At 32.9% G+C, this 21,446-nt stretch overlaps 1 protein-coding gene across 1 annotated transcript; it reads left to right on the forward strand.

Annotated features, from left to right (window-relative positions):
- Positions 1-7,603: 7,603 nt before the first annotated feature.
- On the forward strand, positions 7,604-20,631 carry LOC134728355 (nicotinate-nucleotide pyrophosphorylase [carboxylating]-like). The gene is made up of 4 exons (XM_063592950.1): positions 7,604-7,921; positions 8,415-9,005; positions 19,481-19,612; positions 20,388-20,631. Exons 2-4 carry the CDS (start codon positions 8,427-8,429, stop codon positions 20,619-20,621), a joined length of 945 nt encoding a protein of 314 aa, XP_063449020.1. The 5' UTR covers positions 7,604-7,921; positions 8,415-8,426; the 3' UTR covers positions 20,622-20,631.
- The last annotated feature ends 815 nt before the right edge of the window (positions 20,632-21,446 follow it).

Consider the following 21,446-nt stretch of genomic DNA (forward strand, 5'->3'; position numbering starts at 1 on the left):
ACATAAAATGCAGAATATATTCAACATTAGGCAGCAACCATTTGATTTTCGGGGGGGGGGGCTTTGATTTTTTTTTCTACGCAAACTTTTATTTAGCCTTCGGCGAAAAACGATCTATTTTTTGACGACAAGATGAAAACAATTTTTCTTTCAATTTTAGATTTACATATAGTGGCAGCTAAGGGTGAAACAAGCAATTTTTTTTCTCAGGGTCAAAACATATAATTGTTTCTCCAAAAAATGGATACAAACTTTTTTTCCAAAAAAAAATAAAGCCCCCCTCCCCCCCCCGAAAATCAAATGGTTGCTGCCTTATGAGAGCGTCAGAGAAGTGAAATATTTTTCGATGAATGTTTTGTATCGAGTAAACTGCCATAACTGAACAGATCATACATTTAATGTTAGATTCTTGAATGAGCTTCATAATGGATTTGGAAGTGAAATTCTGCATATGGTTTTATTCATGTTGTTTAGAAGATTTGTATTATATCATAGATTGGGTACGAAAGTGAGAATTGTTGTAACAAAAATTTGAGCTAAAAATGTGTACATGTTGATTTAAAACTGTTAAAAAATAAGCTTAATGAATTTAGTGATGATTGACTTGTTTTTACTTGAATCCATATTTTCGGCAAGCTAGAATGACTATACTTAAATAGCAAAAGACATTGGACCATTTTGAGAGAGGACTATAATCGTACAAAATAAGCCATACATAATCATGCATCATCGGGTCAAAATGCAATTTCAAAGTTAAAAACGTCGTTTAAATTAATTAAGTTCCTCTATAATTACAGCTATCCATCAAAAACATGTACCAATCAGTCATTGTTGACGGATTTAAACATATGCACACTCTAGTTGTCACACGACTTACTGATTTTTCTTTGTCATGTCTCAATATTCAAAAAATAAAAACATACGAAAGAAAAATTATAAAAATGGAAACAGTGAGGTGTGGTGTGGTTTTCATGAGAAAATTATTCGCTCTGAAATCAAATGGAGTTAACGTTGTATTGTAGTTACATATGTATACAGTGGATGTCACTAGTTGATAAGAATCTAATGACCTTTTCAGAGCTCCTGAGATCGGCAGGGGATAGTTTTGCTCAGTCTATTAAAGTTGGGCTGTGTAGCTTTGTATACCGTGGGTTTTTAACAATTTTTGTTTGGCCGTAGTGTTTTTTACTGAAGATTTTTTTTTGTTTTTTTGTTTTGCATGTTTTCAATGCTCTTCAACTTTGCACTTGTTTGGCTTTATAAATATTTTGATATGAGCGTCACTGATGAGTCTTATGTAGACGAAACGAGCGTCTGGCGTACAAAATTAAAATCCTGGTTCTACCGTACCTTAGGATTCAGTATTCGGAAAGATAAGCACAGTTGAACTAAACACATATTCGGACGAATCACATTCTTCTTTCAAAAGGTCACATTTGTTATGTAAATCGGTATCTCTCATCTGTTTTGTCGTCACTGAACCTGTACAGAAGTTTTTTTTCTTTATTTCTAACTTGTGTTGATTTTTTTTGTGTGTATCTTTTATTATTCCAATAATAGTTATTTTGATATCGACACTTGGTTAGACTTCGTAAAGCTGTCCAAAGGTTAAAGACACTAGTCTAGATTTCTGAAAAATATAGAGCTTGTCAAATGGTATAGACACTTGCATTAGGCTCTGAAAGATGTAGAACTTGTCATATTGTTTACACATGTAAAGATTCGGAAAGACATATAGCGTGTGGTATGGTTTAGAGTTTAGACACTTGTAAAGATTCGGAAAGATATATAGCGTGTGGTATGGTTTAGACACTTGTAAAGATTCGGAAAGATATATAGCGTGTGGTATGGTTTACACACTTGTAAAGAATCGCAAAGATATATAGCGTGTGGTATGGTTTACACACTTGTAAAGAATCGCAAAGATATAAAGCGGTTAAGACACTTGTTTTTGTTTTTTAAAGATCGTTATGTTAATCTCTACATGTATCTCTAGATTTTTTTAACAAGTATTAACCCAAATCTCTTTTAATTATTATTTGTAAATTTCATGTCTTATTTTTTTTGTTACAATCAGACCAACTACACCATCCTCCTGGAAAATCAAAATCAAATAGAGTCTTGATGATTTCAGACCACATTTAACTAATAAGATAATATTATTTTGCTTTGCCTTGTTTTATCTTATTTCGTTTTTGTTTTGTTTCAATTTGTTTTGTTTTGTTCAATTTGTTTTGTTTTGTTTCAATTTATTTTGTTTTGTTTTTGTTTTATCTTATTTTGCTTGGTGTGTGAGTGTGATGTGTTATTTAATTCCAAGAATGTAACACACTTTTCATTTTATGTTTTTTTCCCATGTTATGACCCGTACTTGTCATTTGGCATTGATACTACATGTCGTGAAGTAGTATGACATGGCTACTTTCTTGTTAATTAGACATTAAAAAGTCAAATAATTATATTACATATTAAGTTAAGTTGGAAAAACATATATTGATTTGTAGGTATCTAAAGGCATTTGCCCTTGCATTTAATTAAACAGTCAAATAAATATCCGTATATCGCATACCCATGTATTAATTTCGTCGTGTATACAGCTACTTTTGCATAGGTACTATTTCTGTACTAAAAATTTGTAGTACTGGAAATTTACTTTTAATATTCAGTACTATTTTGTTACTTTAAAATTATTGTAATATTTAGGTACCTTTATTTTACAGTACTTAATTTGTACTTGAAATTTAGGTACTACAGTTTTTTGTTTACTACCGTTACATTTTCAGCATTTTGAAAGGTTTTCGATTTCAAATCTCTTAAAATTATGATTTTCAAACAGGGAATATTGTATTATTTCGTACAAATCAAGTACTGTAAAATACAAATACCTAAATATTTCAATACTCTTAAAGTAAAGAAATAGTACAAAATATTAAAAGTAAATTTCCAGTACTACATATTTTTAGTACTGAAATAGTACCTATAAAAAAGTAGCTGTGTACCAAGTCAGGAATATGACAGTTGTTGTCCATTCGTTTGATGCGTTTTATCATTTGATTTTGCCATTTGAGTAGGTACTTTCCGTTTTGAATTTTTCTTGGATTTGAGTATTTTTGTGATTTTACTTTTTTCTTTATATAATTACATTTTTCGGCACGGAAGATTTGCATGTCTATAATGTTAGATTTGACATTTCAATGCTCGTTATAGACTTATTACTTAACTTAAAGAAAAGAGATCTATATAAACTTATTATAAATACCAGGATTGAAGACGAAGATGTGGTACGAGTGTCAATGCTACATTGTTATACTGACATGATACCTCCAACTTGCTTTAAATTTGTAATCGAGAGTAAACGTCAACAAGACAACAACCCAACGACAAAAATATCACAAAAAAAAATATATATAGAGCGAAACTAGAGCCTGTGTCGCTCAACTTGGTCTATGTGAATGTTAAAAAAGGAAGCAGATGGGGAAGCAGATGGATTCATGACAAATTGTGTTTTGGTGATGGCGATATTTTTGTAGATCTTACTTTACTGAACATTCTTGCTGCTTACAATTATTTCTATCTGTAATGAACTTGGTCCAGTAGTTTCAGTGGAAAATGTTAGTAAAAATTTACAAATTTTATGAAAATTTTTAAAAATTGACTATAAAGGACAATAACTCCTTAGGGGTCAATTGACCATTTTGGTAATGTTGATTTAATTTTAGGTCTTACTTTGGCTGTACATTATTGCTGTTAACAGTTTATCTCTATCTATAAAAATATTCAAGAATATAACAAAAACAGCAAAATTTCCTTAAAATTACCAATTCAGGGACAGCAAACCCAACAATGAATTGTCTGGTTCATCTGAAAATTTCACGACAGTAGATCTTGACCTAATAAACAATGTGATCCCATGTCAGATTTGCTCTAAATGCTTTAGCTTTTATACGCCCGTCGTCTTTAAGACGGGACGTATTATGGTATACCGTCGTCCGTCCGTCGTCCACACTTCGGACAATAACTCAAAAACACTTTGACCAATTTCCAAGAAACTAAAGTAAATTGTTTATATCTATTGACGTAAGCTCCCTTTCGTTTTTTTTTTTTTAATTTCAGATTTTAAGTTTTGGATTTATGGGGCTTTATTCATAAAATAAGTCCGTCCGTCCGTCGTCCACACTTCGGACAATAACTCAAAAACACTTTCACATATTTCCATGAAACTTGAGTGAATTGTTTATATCTATTGACGTAAGCTCCCTTTCGTTTTTTTTTTTTAATTTCAGATTTTAAGTTTTGGATTTATGGGGCTTTATTCATAAAATAAGTCCGTCCGTCCGTCCGTCCGTCGTCCACACTTCGGACAATAACTCAAAAACACTTTCACATATTTCCATGAAACTTGAGTGAATTGTTTATATCTATTGACGTAAGCTCCCTTTCGTTTTTTTTAATTTCAGATTTTAAGTTTTGGATTTATGGGGCTTTATTCATAAACTAGAGGCTCCAAAGAGCCTGTGTCGCTCACCTTGGTCTATGTGAATATTAAACAAAGGAAGCAGATGGATTCATGACAAAATTGTGTTTTGGTGATGGTGATGTGTTTGTAAATCTTACTTTACTAGTCTTGCTGCTTACATTTATCTCTATCTATAATGAACTTGGCCCAGTAGTTTCAGTGGAAAATGTTAATAAAAATTTACAAATTTTATGAAAATTGTTAAAAATTGACTATAAAGGACAATAACTCCTTAGGGGGTCAATTGACCATTTCGGTCATGTTGACTTATTTGTAAATCTTACTTTGCTGAACATAATTGCTGTTTACAGTTTATCTCTATCTATAATAAAATTTAAGATAATAACCAAAAACAGCAAAATTTCCTTAAGATTACCGATTCAGGGGCAGCATCCCAACAATGGGTTGTCAGATTCATCTGAAAATTATAGGGCAGATAGATCTTGATCTGATTAATAATTTTACCCCGTGTTGGATTTGCTCTAAATGCTTTGGTTTTTGAGTTATAAGCCAAAAACTGCATTTTACCCCTATGTTCTATTTTTAGCTGTGGCGGCCATCTTGATTTGATAGTCGGGTCACCGGACACATTTTTAAAACTAGATACCCCAAAGATGATTATTGCCAAGTCTGGATTAATTTGGCCCCGTAGTTTCAGAGGAGAAGATTTTTGTAAAAGATTACTAAGATTTAGGAAAAATGGTTAAACATTGACTATAAAGGGCAATAACTACTAAAGGGGTCAACTGACCATTTCGATCATGTTGACTTGTTTGTAAATCCTACTTTGCTGAACATTATTACAGTTTACAGTTTATCTCTATCTATAATAATATTCAAGATAATAACCAAAAACAGCGAAATTTCCTTAAAATCACCAATTCCGGGGCAGTTCCCCAACAACGGGTTGTCCGATTCATTTGAAAATTTCAGGGCAGATAGATCTTGGCCTGATAAACAATTTCACCCCATGTCAAATTTGCTTTAAATGCTTTGGTTTTTGAGCCAAACACTGCATTTTACCCGTATGTTCTATTTTTAGCCATGGCGGCCATCTTTGTTGGTTGACCGGGTCACCAAACACATTTTTTAAACTAGATACCCTAATGATAATTGTGGCCAAGTTTGATTTAATTTGGCCCAGGAGTTTCAGAGGAGAAGATTTTTGTAAAAGTTAACAGACGACGACGACGACGTTCGACGGACGACGGATGCAAAGTGATGAGAAAAGCTTACATGGCCCTTTGGGCCAGGTGAGCTTATAAATTCCATTTCAATTAAAAGGTGTCTATATAATATGCCGGGCTCTGAATCTAACCCAACTCTATAAACAGTTGTTAACCTATTTAATTAAAAAATACACAGAAACTATCAAAAGATCTAAAAATTCTCAAAATAGAAGATACTCTATAAGATCAGATATGACATTACACAACCATGAGAGCCGGGGTGTAGTGATTAGTGCATCGGACTACTAAGGGGACGACCATTTGATATTCTGGGGGGGGGGGGGGGCAGGAGGATTTTGAAAATAAATTACTCAGCCTTGATAATTACAAAAATAAATGGTTTGTTCTTTGGTAGTTTGAAAATAAATATCATGACTTGCAATGTATTGAAAATAAATAACTCAGCAGGTCTGTAGCTTCTTAGGCCTTCAACAGTTCCAAAACCCTTCAAAAAAAATATTGCCTCGCTCCGCTCGGCGAAATATGTTCCAAAACCTTTCAAAAAATTTGTTGCCTCGCTCCGCTCGGCAAAATTTGATAATTTAACAGTACTTTTGAAAGAGGCTCTAGGTAAAACCAAACTTTAATACTATGTATGTATGCATGTAGGCAATACATGTATATTGTTTGGGAATTTGAATAATTCATTTCATGAAGAAAAGTATAAAAGACTTAAACTAATTATACCAAATGTCTTTTATAATATACTATATATTTGTGTTTCGTTTGTCCTGTCTCGCTATGTATTATCTTAAAATGTTGTATATTATATTGTCCTCTTGTACACAAGCATGTGTCTGACTGTTATGAATAAAATCTTGAATCTTAAAATTTCTGCAGGGGATAATGATTAATTTTGATTAAATGGTACACAATAACTTGACTATGCAACATGTATTATTCATATTTAACAAATATTTTAAAAATTGTATGTTTTTCGAATATCATAAATATCATAAATATAGTTGTGAAAATGAATAATCAGTCCCTTGTTTTAATGAAAATGAAAAATCGTGCTTCAATAGTACAGAAAACGAATAATCTGTCATCTCAGTTTACAAAAATAAATAACCGATCAAAAACAAATCCTCCTGTCCCCCCCTCCCCCAGAATATCAAATGGTCGTCCCCTAACACAAAGGTTCCTAGTTCGATTCCTGTCTGGGATGAAAATTTCAGGAACTCAATTTTCGGCTCTCCATTGACACCATTTCCGAGTATGGTCTTGGGGAAACGATGATAGTCCGTCGGAAGGGGACGATAAATGGCTGAACCGTGTTAAGAGAGAGCCATATCTCATGCACGTTAAAGACACCCTTGTAGTTTTTGCCGCTACAAGTCAGCACTCGCAACCGCAAAGTGGAAAGGGATTAATATAAGTTGCAAAACTTGTTTCCCAATCCACTATAAATAAATATGTTTAAACTAAACTAAACCATTATACTTAGGAAGTTGCTTGCTTTTGGCAGACACATGAGTATATGGAGTAAACGGAGTTTAAGCTAGTTTTTTTTAAATCTCAACCATGATCCTATCCCCCCTTTTATTTGCCGGTGCCTCCCAAACGAGAAAAAAAGACGTTATATTACTTTTGTATTGTTATTCAAATCATCCGCATGTTAGTATCAATATTTTTAATTCTATACATACTACATGTATAAAGACTTAACAAAAGTCGGGGGAAATCTCGACAGTGGATTTATAAGAATAAATCTAAATATCAATGAAAAATGCTTCAATACATCTTAACAATCAAAAAAGATAAAATTTCATGCTTGATTAATTGTAAAATATTTAAAATTGTGGTTTTCTCCTTTATACCCTCCATTTAAATTCGTTATAACGTAAAAATCGATTGTTTGGAATACATTACTATCACTGGGTATTTGACAGTTTAAACGGATTTATAACAAGTGTCATCTGTATATATACATGTATAAACACCAGTCTACTGTCTGTTTGTACATGTATAATCCGATTTTAGAATATTCAGTAACAACAATAGATAAAAATGTAGATGTGTTTGTTTTCCGTTCATCAGTACTACCTGTGTATGTTAAATAAGGCACAGTTTTTATCAATAATAATAGCATGTTGTTTAGAAATCTTGGATGAAAATTGTGTAGAGATAATTAACCTTGGAATAAAAGGCCAACGTAGTGAGATTCAGAATTCAGGTGAGTAATGTTTCATAAGTAACTTTATATGTAAGAATACGGCCATTTATGACCAGTAAAAGGGGATATACTAGTTGTGTTGATGAAGATGACTATCTATAATAATGAGATTTCGTCATGGTCATATTCGACAAGCACGCGAATTCCAATAGATATGAATGTTAATTTTGATTATTAAACAACATTTATAAGATTTCAAAGATTTCTTGTATATTTTACGAGATTTATCTCGTGATATTCCTATTCGTTCTTCAATAATAATATTTTAAAGAAGTTTTCTAGACATTTAGCTACACTGTTTCAATTTTCGCCCTGGACGATAGCGCTTACATCAATTGAATAAATATACAGGAGATTGGAAAAACATCCGGTTTTCTTTAAGTATAAACACTATTCATTTATAAATTATTTAAAAATTATAACAATATTTATCATTGGGAAATTATAACAATGTAATAGTACAATTTTACAAAAGGTTTTCTTCAAATTGTAGATATTATTTAACATGTCGGACGGTACAGAAATATTAAACAGAATTTATAACCCGAATCTTGCCCATGTGCTACATCCTGTTACTCTTCAGCATATGGCCAGAGAATGGCTGAAGGAAGATACACCGAACTTTGATTATGGTGGTTTTGTGGTTGGAGAAAAGGAAGAAACGGCGTTGCTATTGATGAAGGGGGAGGGCGTTTTAGCAGGAGTACCATTTTTCAATGCTGTCTTTAAGGAATTGGAATGTACAGTTACATGGAACGAAGTGGAGGGAAACTTTATTGAACCAATTAAATGTGTTGCTACTGTGTTCGGAAAAGTCCGTCAACTTTTACTCGGTGAGAGAGTAGCATTAAACTGTCTTTCAAGAGCAAGTGGAATCGCTACATTAGCTAGAAGATTGCATAACGTAGCAGACGACGCTGGGTGGAAAGGTCAGATTGCTGGAACAAGGAAGACAACTCCTGGATTTAGGCTTGTAGAAAAATATGCTCTTTTAGTGGGAGGAGTCTCCACACATAGATACGACCTTTCCTCTATGATAATGCTTAAAGACAACCATATATGGACAGCCGGAAGTATTAGTAAAGTATGTATTTTGTTTTTAGAAAAAAACCTTTTAATTTAATTTATGACCTTATATAATCAGACATAGCCATACTGCTAATGTATTGCACTTTTACACCACTGTCCCAGGTTGCGGAGAGAGTTAGGCCCCTAAAAAACATGTTTTAACCCTGCCGCCACATTCCGTCCGTATTTGTCCAAGGTTAATTAAGAGTGTGCTGTCGTATGTCATATTTGTTTTTTCGTTTATTTTGTATCTAAATCAGGCCTTAAGTTTTCTCGTTTGTGGTCATTTCGTTCCCTTTTTTTATATAGCTTTTGCGGTTTTAGTGTTGATTATTGATGAAGACCATAATGGTGGTGTATACAATTTTGAACTTCTACGTCTTTTTGATCTCTGGTTGAGATTTGTCTCGTTGGCATTCATACCACATCTTCTTTTCATTTTCAACTATGTGTATTGGTCATTTCATTTGAAAAAAAAATTTATTTTTTAAAGAATAGGTTTAGTGATATATTTAATTTCTTTTCATAAAATTTCATCCCAACCCGTTATCAAAAGTAGCACTTTATGATAAAATACCCATCTTAATTGACAGGCATTATAAGTTTAAAAACAGAGGATTAAGTTTTAGGTTAGCCCAAATATTGTATTTATTTGTGTTTGTAATCGAAAAATTCCATTCATATTTGAACCGCAATCAACACAATTTACTAGTACAGAAACACTTTTAATATAATAGATTTGAAATTATCCATTTAATTCCTTTCACAATGTCAATATTGGTTTTCAGTTAATAGTAAATTAAAAAGTGGTTAAAAGTTAATTTAAAATGATATATGGCTAAAGTTCATTATATATTTTCACGTATATGAACCCGACCATTCTATATAAGTGTAGACTTTTCTGTAACAATTTATTGACTTTAGGGAATATTAAAAGATATGAATTAATGACACTTTTGAATATATACTATTCAGAGAAGTAAAGGCCAAAATCGAAAGTTTTATAGACAATAGACAATACTTTATTAATAAACCTCAGACACATAGGTGTACAAGAGGACATCATATATACACGTATACACATGTTTATACTCAATACATTCACACTAAACATAATAATGCTACATACATGGTAAAATATAGCAAAAAGTCAATTTACAAACTACCATAACATTCAACTAAAACAAAAAAAAAGACTAACATAAATTACAATTATCGTGTAAGAATTTTTAAAAATATTGCTATGTTTTTGTAAAGTGTTACATGACAAAATTTTAAAAGCTGTTTCAATGTGTACTCCATTGGATTTGCAGTATAATATTGTGGTATATATTTATGTCTAAGCAGTTTTATTTCCTGTTTTTGACATTTAAAAAGATAATGAAATTCATTTCCTATTCCATTTCCACAAAGATGACAAATTCGTGCATTTTTTTGAATTCCGGACCATCTTCCCGTTTCTACAGGAATTTTTAAATTTGAACATCTGAGTTTTGCCATATAAGTCCTGCCACACAGCTTCAACTTTATCAAAAAGGTTTCCAAACGAAATTCCTCTTTATAAAATGAATAAAATGCACCTCTTGAAGAGTTATTCATTAGTGAAAACCAATGTTGGATGAATTGGTCATTCAGTTTTTGTGATATAATGTTCTTTAATCCCAGTTTATCCAATGGAAGTTGATTTTGCCAAATAAAACTAATTCCATTTTCGTCAAATATGGATTTAACGTACGTAATCCATTTAAATTTTGTAGGTTTTTGAAAATGTAATTTAAGCATTAATTTATACATAATGGAAGATAACTTGTTATTTTCCGATAACAAGTTATTCCAAAACAACACCATTTTACGTTTAACAATGGTTTCCAAAGGGAATCTTCCGAGTTCCCCATACACCATATAATTTGGTGTACTGCTTCTTAATTTCAAAATGTTTTTGCAAAATTGAAGGTGTATTTTCTCAATGCTTTCTTTATTTTCAAATCCCCATACCTCTGAAGCATATAATAAAACAGGACTAACCAATGAGTCAAAAAGTTTTAGCTGCAAATCGACGGGAATACATATATTTTTTTATTTTTCGGTATATAGCATGCAAAGACTTCTGTGCTTGAACAAGAAGTCTTTTTCGTGCTGTACAAAAGCTACCGTTGTAATTGAAAAGTACACCAAGGTAGCAGTAGGAATCAACTATTTCAATTTTTTCACCATATATCATAAAATTCTGAATTCTTTTTACTTTCCTCTTACTAAAAATCACTGCTTTGGTTTTGCTTGTGTTAATCTTAAGCTTCCATTTTTTACAATATTCTTCAAAACATACAAGGTTTTTTTGTAATCCTTCTGCACTTTCAGACAATAGCGCAGTATCATCTTCGTACAGTATAATAAACAATTTAGCATACATTTCTAATGATTCCAAGCACAGCTTTGAAATATTATCTAGACTTTCTATATTGTTTTCCACAAAATAACTTTCTAAATCATTTAGAAACAAAGAAAATAAAAAGGTGATAAATTATACATAATTAAAACTGATATTGATGAGTAGTTGTCTTATAGTTAGAATTTTTCCTGTTATCATCTAAAAGTTGGCGTTCCAAGAAGGCGAGTTAATTCTTTTATTCCTCGGATTGAATGAAATGGTTCTATTCTGTATTGTGTTTGGTATGAAATGCTTAGAAGACAAAACATTGTCTCAACACGTGTTCCTATCAGACCTGACGTGTCTGTATTAGGTTTGATTTGAAATGCTTAGAAGACAAAACATTGTCTCAACACGTGTTCCTATCAGACCTGACGTGTCTGTATTAGGTTTGATTTGAAATGCTTAGAAGACAAAACATTGTCTCAACACGTGTTCCTATCAGACCTGACGTGTCTGTATTAGGTTTGATTTGAAATGCTTAGAAGACAAAACATTGTCTCAACACGTGTTCCTATCAGACCTGACGTGTCTGTATTAGGTTTGATTTGAAATGCTTAGAAGACAAAACATTGTCTCAACACGTGTTCCTATCAGACCTGACGTGTCTGTATTAGGTTTGATTTGAAATGCTTAGAAGACAAAACATTGTCTCAACACGTGTTTCTATCAGACCTGACGTGTCTGTATTAGGTTTGATTTGAAATGCTTAGAAGACAAAACATTGTCTCAACACGTGTTTCTATCAGACCTGACGTGTCTGTATTAGGTTTGATTTGAAATGCTTAGAAGACAAAACATTTTCTCAACACGTGTCTTTGCTTTGAAGTTCCCATCAGACCGGACGTGTCAGTGTACTAATACATCCACACAGATAAACGGACGCGTACAATACGTGTTATCCTTATATCCCTAGTGATATTTAGAACCATCTTCAATCTCCTTTGAGATTAATGTGTGTGTTTGTTAACTGTGAACAATATTGTAGTCAACATAGATTTCATTTTGCGTACATCTCGGTGTTTTTTTTTTTTTTATAAAAATAAACTAATTTAATGTTTCACCTCGACCGCTTTAACATTTGCGTTTCTTCTAACTTCATTATACATGTACCTATTGTGTCTTCCGTGTATAAAGTTGCTGCGTCTACTGTTAGCTTTCTGTTAAAGAAAGGATTTTTTTTTTAAAATGGGGAAATGTTATATGTGTACCAATATGACATCTAACCACCACAGACCGAATGACTTTTTTGTGAATTTGTAAAAAAAAATGGGGTGATGTTATATGTGTACCAATACGACATCTATCCACCACAGACGGATAGACTTTTTTGTGAATTTGTAAAAAAAAATGGGGTGATGTTATATGTGTACCAATACGAGATCTATCCACCACAGACGGATAGACTTTTTTGTGAATTTGTAAAAAAAAAATGGGGTGATGTTATATGTGTACCAATACGACATCTATCCACCACAGACGGATAGACTTTTTTGTGAATTTGTAAAAAAAAAATGGGGTGATGTTATATGTGTACCAATACGACATCTATCCACCACAGACGGATAGACTTTTTTGTGAATTTGTAAAAACAAATTGGGGTGATGTTATATGTGTACCAATACGACATCTATCCACCACAGACGGATAGACTTTTTTGTGAATTTGTAAAAACAAATTGGGGTGATGTTATATGTGTACCAATACGACATCTATCCACCACAGACGGATAGACTTTTTTGTGAATTTGTAAAAAAAAAATATGGGGAGAGGTTATATGTGTACCAATACGACATCTATCCACCACAGACGGATAGACTTTTTTGTGAATTTGTAAAAAAAAATGGGGTGATGTTATATGTGTACCAATACGACATCTATCCACCACAGACGGATAGACTTTTTTGTGAATTTGTAAAAAAAAATGGGGTGATGTTATATGTGTACCAATACGAGATCTATCCACCACAGACGGATAGACTTTTTTGTGAATTTGTAAAAAAAAAATGGGGTGATGTTATATGTGTACCAATACGACATCTATCCACCACAGACGGATAGACTTTTTTGTGAATTTGTAAAAAAAAAATGGGGTGATGTTATATGTGTACCAATACGACATCTATCCACCACAGACGGATAGACTTTTTTGTGAATTTGTAAAAACAAATTGGGGTGATGTTATATGTGTACCAATACGACATCTATCCACCACAGACGGATAGACTTTTTTGTGAATTTGTAAAAACAAATTGGGGTGATGTTATATGTGTACCAATACGACATCTATCCACCACAGACGGATAGACTTTTTTGTGAATTTGTAAAAAAAAATGGGGTGATGTTATATGTGTACCAATACGACATCTATCCACCACAGACGGATAGACTTTTTTGTGAATTTGTAAAAAAAAATGGGGTGATGTTATATGTGTACCAATACGAGATCTATCCACCACAGACGGATAGACTTTTTTGTGAATTTGTAAAAAAAAAATGGGGTGATGTTATATGTGTACCAATACGACATCTATCCACCACAGACGGATAGACTTTTTTGTGAATTTGTAAAAAAAAAATGGGGTGATGTTATATGTGTACCAATACGACATCTATCCACCACAGACGGATAGACTTTTTTGTGAATTTGTAAAAACAAATTGGGGTGATGTTATATGTGTACCAATACGACATCTATCCACCACAGACGGATAGACTTTTTTGTGAATTTGTAAAAACAAATTGGGGTGATGTTATATGTGTACCAATACGACATCTATCCACCACAGACGGATAGACTTTTTTGTGAATTTGTAAAAAAAAAATATGGGGAGAGGTTATATGTGTACCAATACGACATCTATCCACCACAGACGGATAGACTTTTTTGTGAATTTGTAAAAAAAAATGGGGTGATGTTATATGTGTACCAATACGACATCTATCCACCACAGACGGATAGACTTTTTTGTGAATTTGTAAAAAAAATATGGGGAGAGGTTATATGTGTACCAAAACGACATCTATCCACCACAGACCGAATGACTTTTTTTTGAATTTGTAAAAAAAATATGGGGAGAGGTTATATGTGTACCAATATGACATCTATCCACCACAGACGGAATAACTTTTTTGTGAATTTGTAAAAAAAAATTGGGTGATGTTATATGTGTACCAATACGACATCTATCCACCACAGACGGTTAGACTTTTTTGTGAATTTGTAAAAAAAAATGGGGTGATGTTATATGTGTACCAATACGACATCTATCCACCACAGACGGTTAGACTTTTTTGTGAATTTGTAAAAAAAAATGGGGTGATGTTATATGTGTACCAATACGACATCTATCCACCACAGACGGTTAGACTTTTTTGTGAATTTGTAAAAAAAATTGGGGTGATGTTATATGTGTACCAATACGACATCTATCCACCACAGACGGATAGACTTTTTTGTGAATTTGTAAAAAAAAATGGGGTGATGTTATATGTGTACCAATACGACATCTATCCACCACAGACGGATAGACTTTTTTGTGAATTTGTAAAAAAAAATTTGGGGAGAGGTTATAAGTAAGTAAGTAATTTGTTTATTATAGTGACTTGTGAACATAAATATAATACAATTACAAAGTTTATAGTCAAAGTTACACCCGGCCCATTGGACCTATAAGTCACCTTTTTAAAATATCAGTAAGGTTAAACATAATCACGTTATACATGTATATATACACAATTTCTCAAATCATTTGAAATTAAAGTTCAAAAAGTTAGAATAAATATACACAAAAATTAAATGTTCATAGATTATATAGCACCTGACGTCGGATATGAAATGCACGAACGATATATTTTGCTAATTTTCTTGTGTGAAGAGACATTAAAATGTTCAGTTTTTGTTCATGATTCAGATCTAAGAAGAGTTCTGTAGTTAAAAGTTCACCAAAAATGTTATTTCGACAATTCAAATAAAGCGGACAATTAAAGATAAAGTGTAGTTCAGTTTCGGCTTCTTGAAGATTACAAAAAATACAAAGTCTTTCCTCAGGTTTTTCACTTGAATATCTGCCTGTTTCAACTCTTAATGGTAAAATTCCACATCTTAACTGTGCCAAGTACGACCGTTCAACTTTACTTAAATTTAATTCAATATAGTGTTCAGTTTCGAAAATAGTTATATGTGTACCAATATGACATCTATCCACCACAGACCGAATGACTTTTTTGTGAATTTGTAAATTCACCGTACGGCCTTCAACAATGAGCAAACCTCACACAACATGGCAAGCCTTGAAAGACCATTAATGTTTAATCACAGAACTTGATGAATATAGACACTTGTGTATTATTGCAAATCACATCTTGACTAGTTTTTTTTTGTATTGTGTGTTTATCTTGTTGTGTTTTTGGCATATTTTATTTTATTATATTTGATAAAATCTTGCATAAATGACTAATTTAGAGGACATCGGATTACAAATCTAGTTGTAGACATCAGTTCAAGTCACTGACCTTATAAATACATACTTTTAGGATTAACCATGTACTAAACAAGTGCGATTCTTAATGGGATTTAACTTATTATGTTTATTATATTTTTTGTTGAATAACCATAAAAGAGGAAAAACCTACAAAACCAGCCCATAAATGAAACCCTCAGTTGCCAGAAAGGTCAATGTGCTATAAATACAGTTGTATATACATTTTAATTGCTTATTGTTTCTACTCTGTATTGAAACGAAAGAGAGAGAGGTTAGTCACCGTTCTTTCTATTCCCTTTGTCTGTTGAGGTGTTTTTTTTAAAAAGGTATGTCGGATTTTGGGTATTAATTTCGTTTTGTCTGCATTTTTTGTGTTTGTTTTCTTTTGTCTCTTGACTTATGCTCTTCTGCTTGTTATAGTTATTTGTGTTTGGTACTGCATGGTTTGCCCAGTTAACCTCGCTATGCTGCGATGCAAACCCAATATTATATAAAAAAGGTAAAGTGTAACAATGGCGAGGGGAACTCCCAATTATATTTCTTTTAAAGTATTTGCATTTTTAAATCTTACGAAATTCAAGAGAAACTTGACGACAGTGATATTGTTGGCTTTTTACAAAAGTACCTCTTTCATTTTTTATTGGGAAAATATGCGTCATTTTCTTCAAATTGGGAAATTTAACATAAATCATGAATTTGACTGAAACTTCAATTTACAGACCCATTTTCAAGAGTCAAACCCTGCTTTAAAATAAGACCCCATTTTGTCAGTAATGATACATAAATAGACCCTCAACTGTGCACATACAGTCATTTTATAGGCAAGAAAATTCTTTAAATGCATAATTACTACTGTGACTGCACTATTTGGGGAAAAACTTGTCTTTTGGGGAATGATTTTAAGCCATTTTTCTTCAAATTGGAATTCTTCTCCAGGAGAAAAAGCCTTTATTCTCCACTAATTTAAGGCAAACAATATCACTGGACGATGACAAACTCTTTAAGTCAGAGGAAACGCATGCATACGTACGGATATAATGGTTTTAAGGAACTAAATATATTATATCTATTGTTAACTATGCAATGAGTTTATGTCTATTTCACAGATGACTCCAATCTACGATTGAAATTTGTGTTTTTTTTATGTGGTACGAAATAAGAAATCGTGATATTTTTTCCTATGAAAAGAAACATATAAATTCGATTTACCGTATTCTTTAAATGAAAGTCATTTATGAGTATATAAGAAACATCTGCAAGATGTCGAAACCCCATTTCCATTCATCGGAATATGAACTCAGATTCTTTTTTAGCTCACCTGGCCCGAAGGGCCAAGTGAGCTTTTCCCATCACTTTGCGTCCGGCGTCCGTCGTCGTCCGTCGTCCGGCGTCCGTCGTCCGTCGTCGTTAACTTTTACAAAAATCTTCTCCTCTGAAACTACTGGGCCAAATTGAACCAAACTTGGCCACAATCATCATTGGGGTATCTTGTTTAAAAAATGTGTGGCGTGACCCGGTCAACCAACCAAGATGGCCGCCACGGCTAAAAATAGAACATAGGGGTAAAATGCAGTTTTTGGCTTATAACTCAAAAACCAAAGCATTTAGAGGAAATCTGACATGGGGTAAAAATGTTTATCAGGTCAAGATCTATCTGCCCTGAAATTTTCAGATGAATCAGACAATCCGTTGTTGGGTTGCTGCCCCTGAATTTGTAATTTTGAGGAAATTTTGCTGTTTTTTGGTTATTATCTTGAATATTATTATAGATAGAGATAAACTGTAAACAGCAATTATGTTCAGCAAAGTAAGATTTACAAATAAGTCAACATGACCGAAATGGTCAGTTGACCCCGTTAGGAGTTATTGCCCTTTAAAGTCAATTTTTAACCATTTTTCGTAAATCTTAGTTATCTTTTACAAAAATCTTCTCCTCTGAAACTACTTGGCCAAATTAATCCAATCTTGGCCACAATCATCTTTGTGGTATCTAGTTTAAAAAATGTGTGGCATGACCCGGTCAACCAACCAAGATGGCCGCCACGGCTAAAAATAGAACATAGGGGTAAAATGCAGTCTTTGGCTTATAACTCAAAAAACAAAGCAATTAGAGCAAATCTGAAAATGGTCAATTGACCCACTAAGGAGTAATTGTCCTTTATAGTCAATTTTTAACAATTTTCATAAAATTTGTAAATTTTTATTAACATTTTCCACTGAAACTACTGGGCCAAGTTCATTATAGATAGAAATAATTGTAAGCAGCAAGACTGTTTAGTAAAGTAAGATTTACAAACACATCACCATCACCAAAACACAATTTTGTCATGAATCCATCTGCTTCCTTTGTTTAATATTCACATAGACCAAGGTGAGCGACACAGGCTCTTTAGAGCCTCTAGTTTTTCTTTTTTTTTTGCAATCCTTTAAATCTTAGCATTTGGTCGGGTCTGGTTTGAGATATGTCTTGTGTCTCAGGTCAAAATTTTTAAAAAAATGTGCCAGCCAGGCAGTCAGGCAGGCTAAAACAAACTATTAGAATATAGAGTGGGGTGCTCATTTTCGCCATATCTTTCCATGTTTTCTACAGTTTATGTTCAGGTCTATATGTTTTTGAAGTGTACTGATATTTCAATAGGAAGATAACTTCAAATGCTAAACACCCCTAAGCTTGAAAACATGTTTGTTTGAAAATCATCATCTGTAAAGTTAGATTAAAGGGTGTTTGAAATTTCATGAAGTTTCGTCAATGGGGGACACATATTCGCCGTTTTTACACGTCTATTTAAAACCAAATAACTGCAGCTTTATATAATATTTATCATATAAATTTCACTATAGATGAACAGCAGACATTTCAAATGTGTAAAAAACAGAAATTTAGGCCAGATACAAAGAAAAAAATCTTTGAAAATCCTGTTTTTTATTCAGGAAATTGACCGAAAATCGTTGTCCTTTTTCGATCTTTTGCAGTAAGTGCCATTATTTTGTTTAAGTTGAAAAAATAATCATATTTGTTATGAAATTATAATTTATCGTCATATTTCTTCCATTTTAACCATCCTTTGAAGTGTTTACACCTCAAAATCATAAAACGACGAAATTGTGTCCAAGGCGAATATGGGCCCCCCACTCTACGCGCATACACTACAGCTTGGTGCATAGTTTTATCTAAAATTATTCTTACTCAAGATTTCATCTTGAAAATACATATATAATGTCGGCATCATGATACATTTTACAAATCTAAAATCTCACTCCATTGAAGACCCATTAGTGGCCTTTAGTCGTTGTCTGCTCTATGGTCGGGTTGTTGTCGCTTTGACACCTTCCCCATTTCCAATCTCAATTGTTTGTAATGTGTGCGACGATATATAGCTGTATTATAATGCAATTATGCATAAATATAAAAAAAAAAAAATAGAAGATGTGGTATGATTGCCAATGAGACAACTCTCCACAAGAGACACCTATAAAAGGCCCCGGAATGACCGTGTAAAACAATTCAAACGAGAAAAATAACGGCCTTATTTATGTATTGGTTCTCAGAGCTTAATATGCAATCGTAATTTATTTCAGGCAGTAAAGGATGCCAGAACTATTGGTGGATTTTCGACAAAAGTGGAAGTCGAATGTCGGAGTGTGGAAGATGCAGAAGAGGCAGCACGTGCCGGTAGTGACGTAGTAATGTTAGACAATTTTAAACCTGAGGTATGATCCAAAAAAATTAGTTTGTAATAAATATATAAATCATAAGTAACAAATGCTAACCTTATTAGAAAAGGACATAGGAATATTTGTATTACTGCTTTTGGGTTGATGACGCTTATGGTGGTTCAACGAGGCTCCAACTCTCTAGTACAGCCAGTTCTTCTGTACTGAACTAACTGATATTCCACTGAAAAAAAGTTGCTACAAATTCAGACAAAACTTAATATTTTGATAATTTGGTAGGACTTTTGTTGGGAGCCGTATTGCAGATGCGGTTTGATTAGTACTGTAAATTATTGTTGCATGAAAGCAACAAATCATGCACACTTCTGTTGAACTGTTACAAGAGCTCATCGATTTGTAGGGGTAAGTCGATGTACTCTATAATATGTTTGCGTCTTTTTAATCACGTTGACATGATTGTATATTTACATACCCGACAGCATTATACCATTAAACACCATAAATAAAGGCAACATAGTTCCATATTGAAATAATTACTGGACGAAACTAGCTTTTCAATTGTTTCAGTTCTTATACACAATTGGCTTTCAAATATTCGGCAATGAGAATGCCTACATGATTATGGTCAATCCAGAAAATCTATTCAGACACATGAAATTTTACAGTCTCGTTTTCGGTATATAACTTGCAACTATTTTTAGATAACTAACAAATTAAATGAAGTAGTCGGGGGGGGGGGGGAAAGCGTCTCTTGTGTGTTTTTATTATATCATTATTTTTTGTGAAAGAAAATCGTGACTTTTACTTGTAGGCTTTAAAAGAAGCAGCTGTTGTTTTAAAATCGAAGTTTGAAAATACATTGATAGAGGCCAGTGGAGGGATAACTGAAGAGACATTATCCCAATATTTATTACCGGAAGTAGACGTAGTTTCGTTAAGTCGCCTCACACAAGGATATGATACTGTGGACTTTTCATTGAAAATTCAGAAAGATGGAATAGACCCTACCAACAAACCAGTTGAACAAATACTGAATAAAACATAGTTCATTTAAAGTTCGAAGTTCTTTATCCTCTATTTTATATTCGGTTCAAAGTTCTTCATTCTCTCTTTTGTTTAAATTTCGGTGTTCATTATTCACTATTTTGTTTAAAGTTCGAAATACTTTATCCTCATGGTACCGTAGAGCATGTATATGTTGGCTTAAAGTAATAATAGGTTAAACATATGTACCGGCGATGACATATAGTAGATATCAAATGTAGCAATCGGGAATTATAATTTCCAACACGAAGATCATAGATATAAGAAGATGTGGTATGATTGCCAATGCGACAACTCTCTATCAAAGTCAAATTTTATAAAAGTAAACCATTATAGGTCAAGGTACGATCTTCAGCATGGAGCTTTGGATCACACCGAACAGCAAGCGTTAAAGGGCCCCATAAATGACTAGTGGAAAACCATTCATACAGGAAACCCAAGGTCTTATATATACGAAAAACGAGAAACACTTATGAACCATATCAACAAACGTCAACCACTACAGCTTTTTGTATTGTATTTGATACTTGCAAAATACGTAAATCGTCGCTTTTACTGTCCAAAATTAAAGTGAAATTACAAAATGTATAAGCACGCGTAGATTTTGTAGCAAAAGCGAAATTTCTATTTTTGTTAATGACCATGATTCATTTTTAGATGAACTAGTAAAAGTCAAAGTCTGAGTGCGGAAATATGAGGATAGATAGATAAAAACGACAAGATCTAAGAAATAAGACTATATTGACCTTTTTGCAGTTTTACACCTAATTCCAGACGTTTATAGCCTTAATACAAACATGTGAGACAAAATACAAAACTATGAAGA

This window comes from Mytilus trossulus, chromosome 8 (genome assembly GCF_036588685.1).
Source record: "Mytilus trossulus isolate FHL-02 chromosome 8, PNRI_Mtr1.1.1.hap1, whole genome shotgun sequence".
NCBI lineage: Eukaryota > Metazoa > Mollusca > Bivalvia > Mytilida > Mytilidae > Mytilus > Mytilus trossulus.

Excerpts from the sequence above, each read along its gene's own strand:
- LOC134728355 (XM_063592950.1), top strand. The coding sequence starts at position 8,427 with ATGTCGGACGGTACAGAAATATTAAACAGAATTTATAACCCGAATCTT. Across the intron at positions 9,006-19,480 it reads CAGCCGGAAGTATTAGTAAA|GCAGTAAAGGATGCCAGAAC; the intron begins GTATGTATTTTG and ends AATTTATTTCAG. Across the intron at positions 19,613-20,387 it reads TAGACAATTTTAAACCTGAG|GCTTTAAAAGAAGCAGCTGT; the intron begins GTATGATCCAAA and ends TTTTACTTGTAG.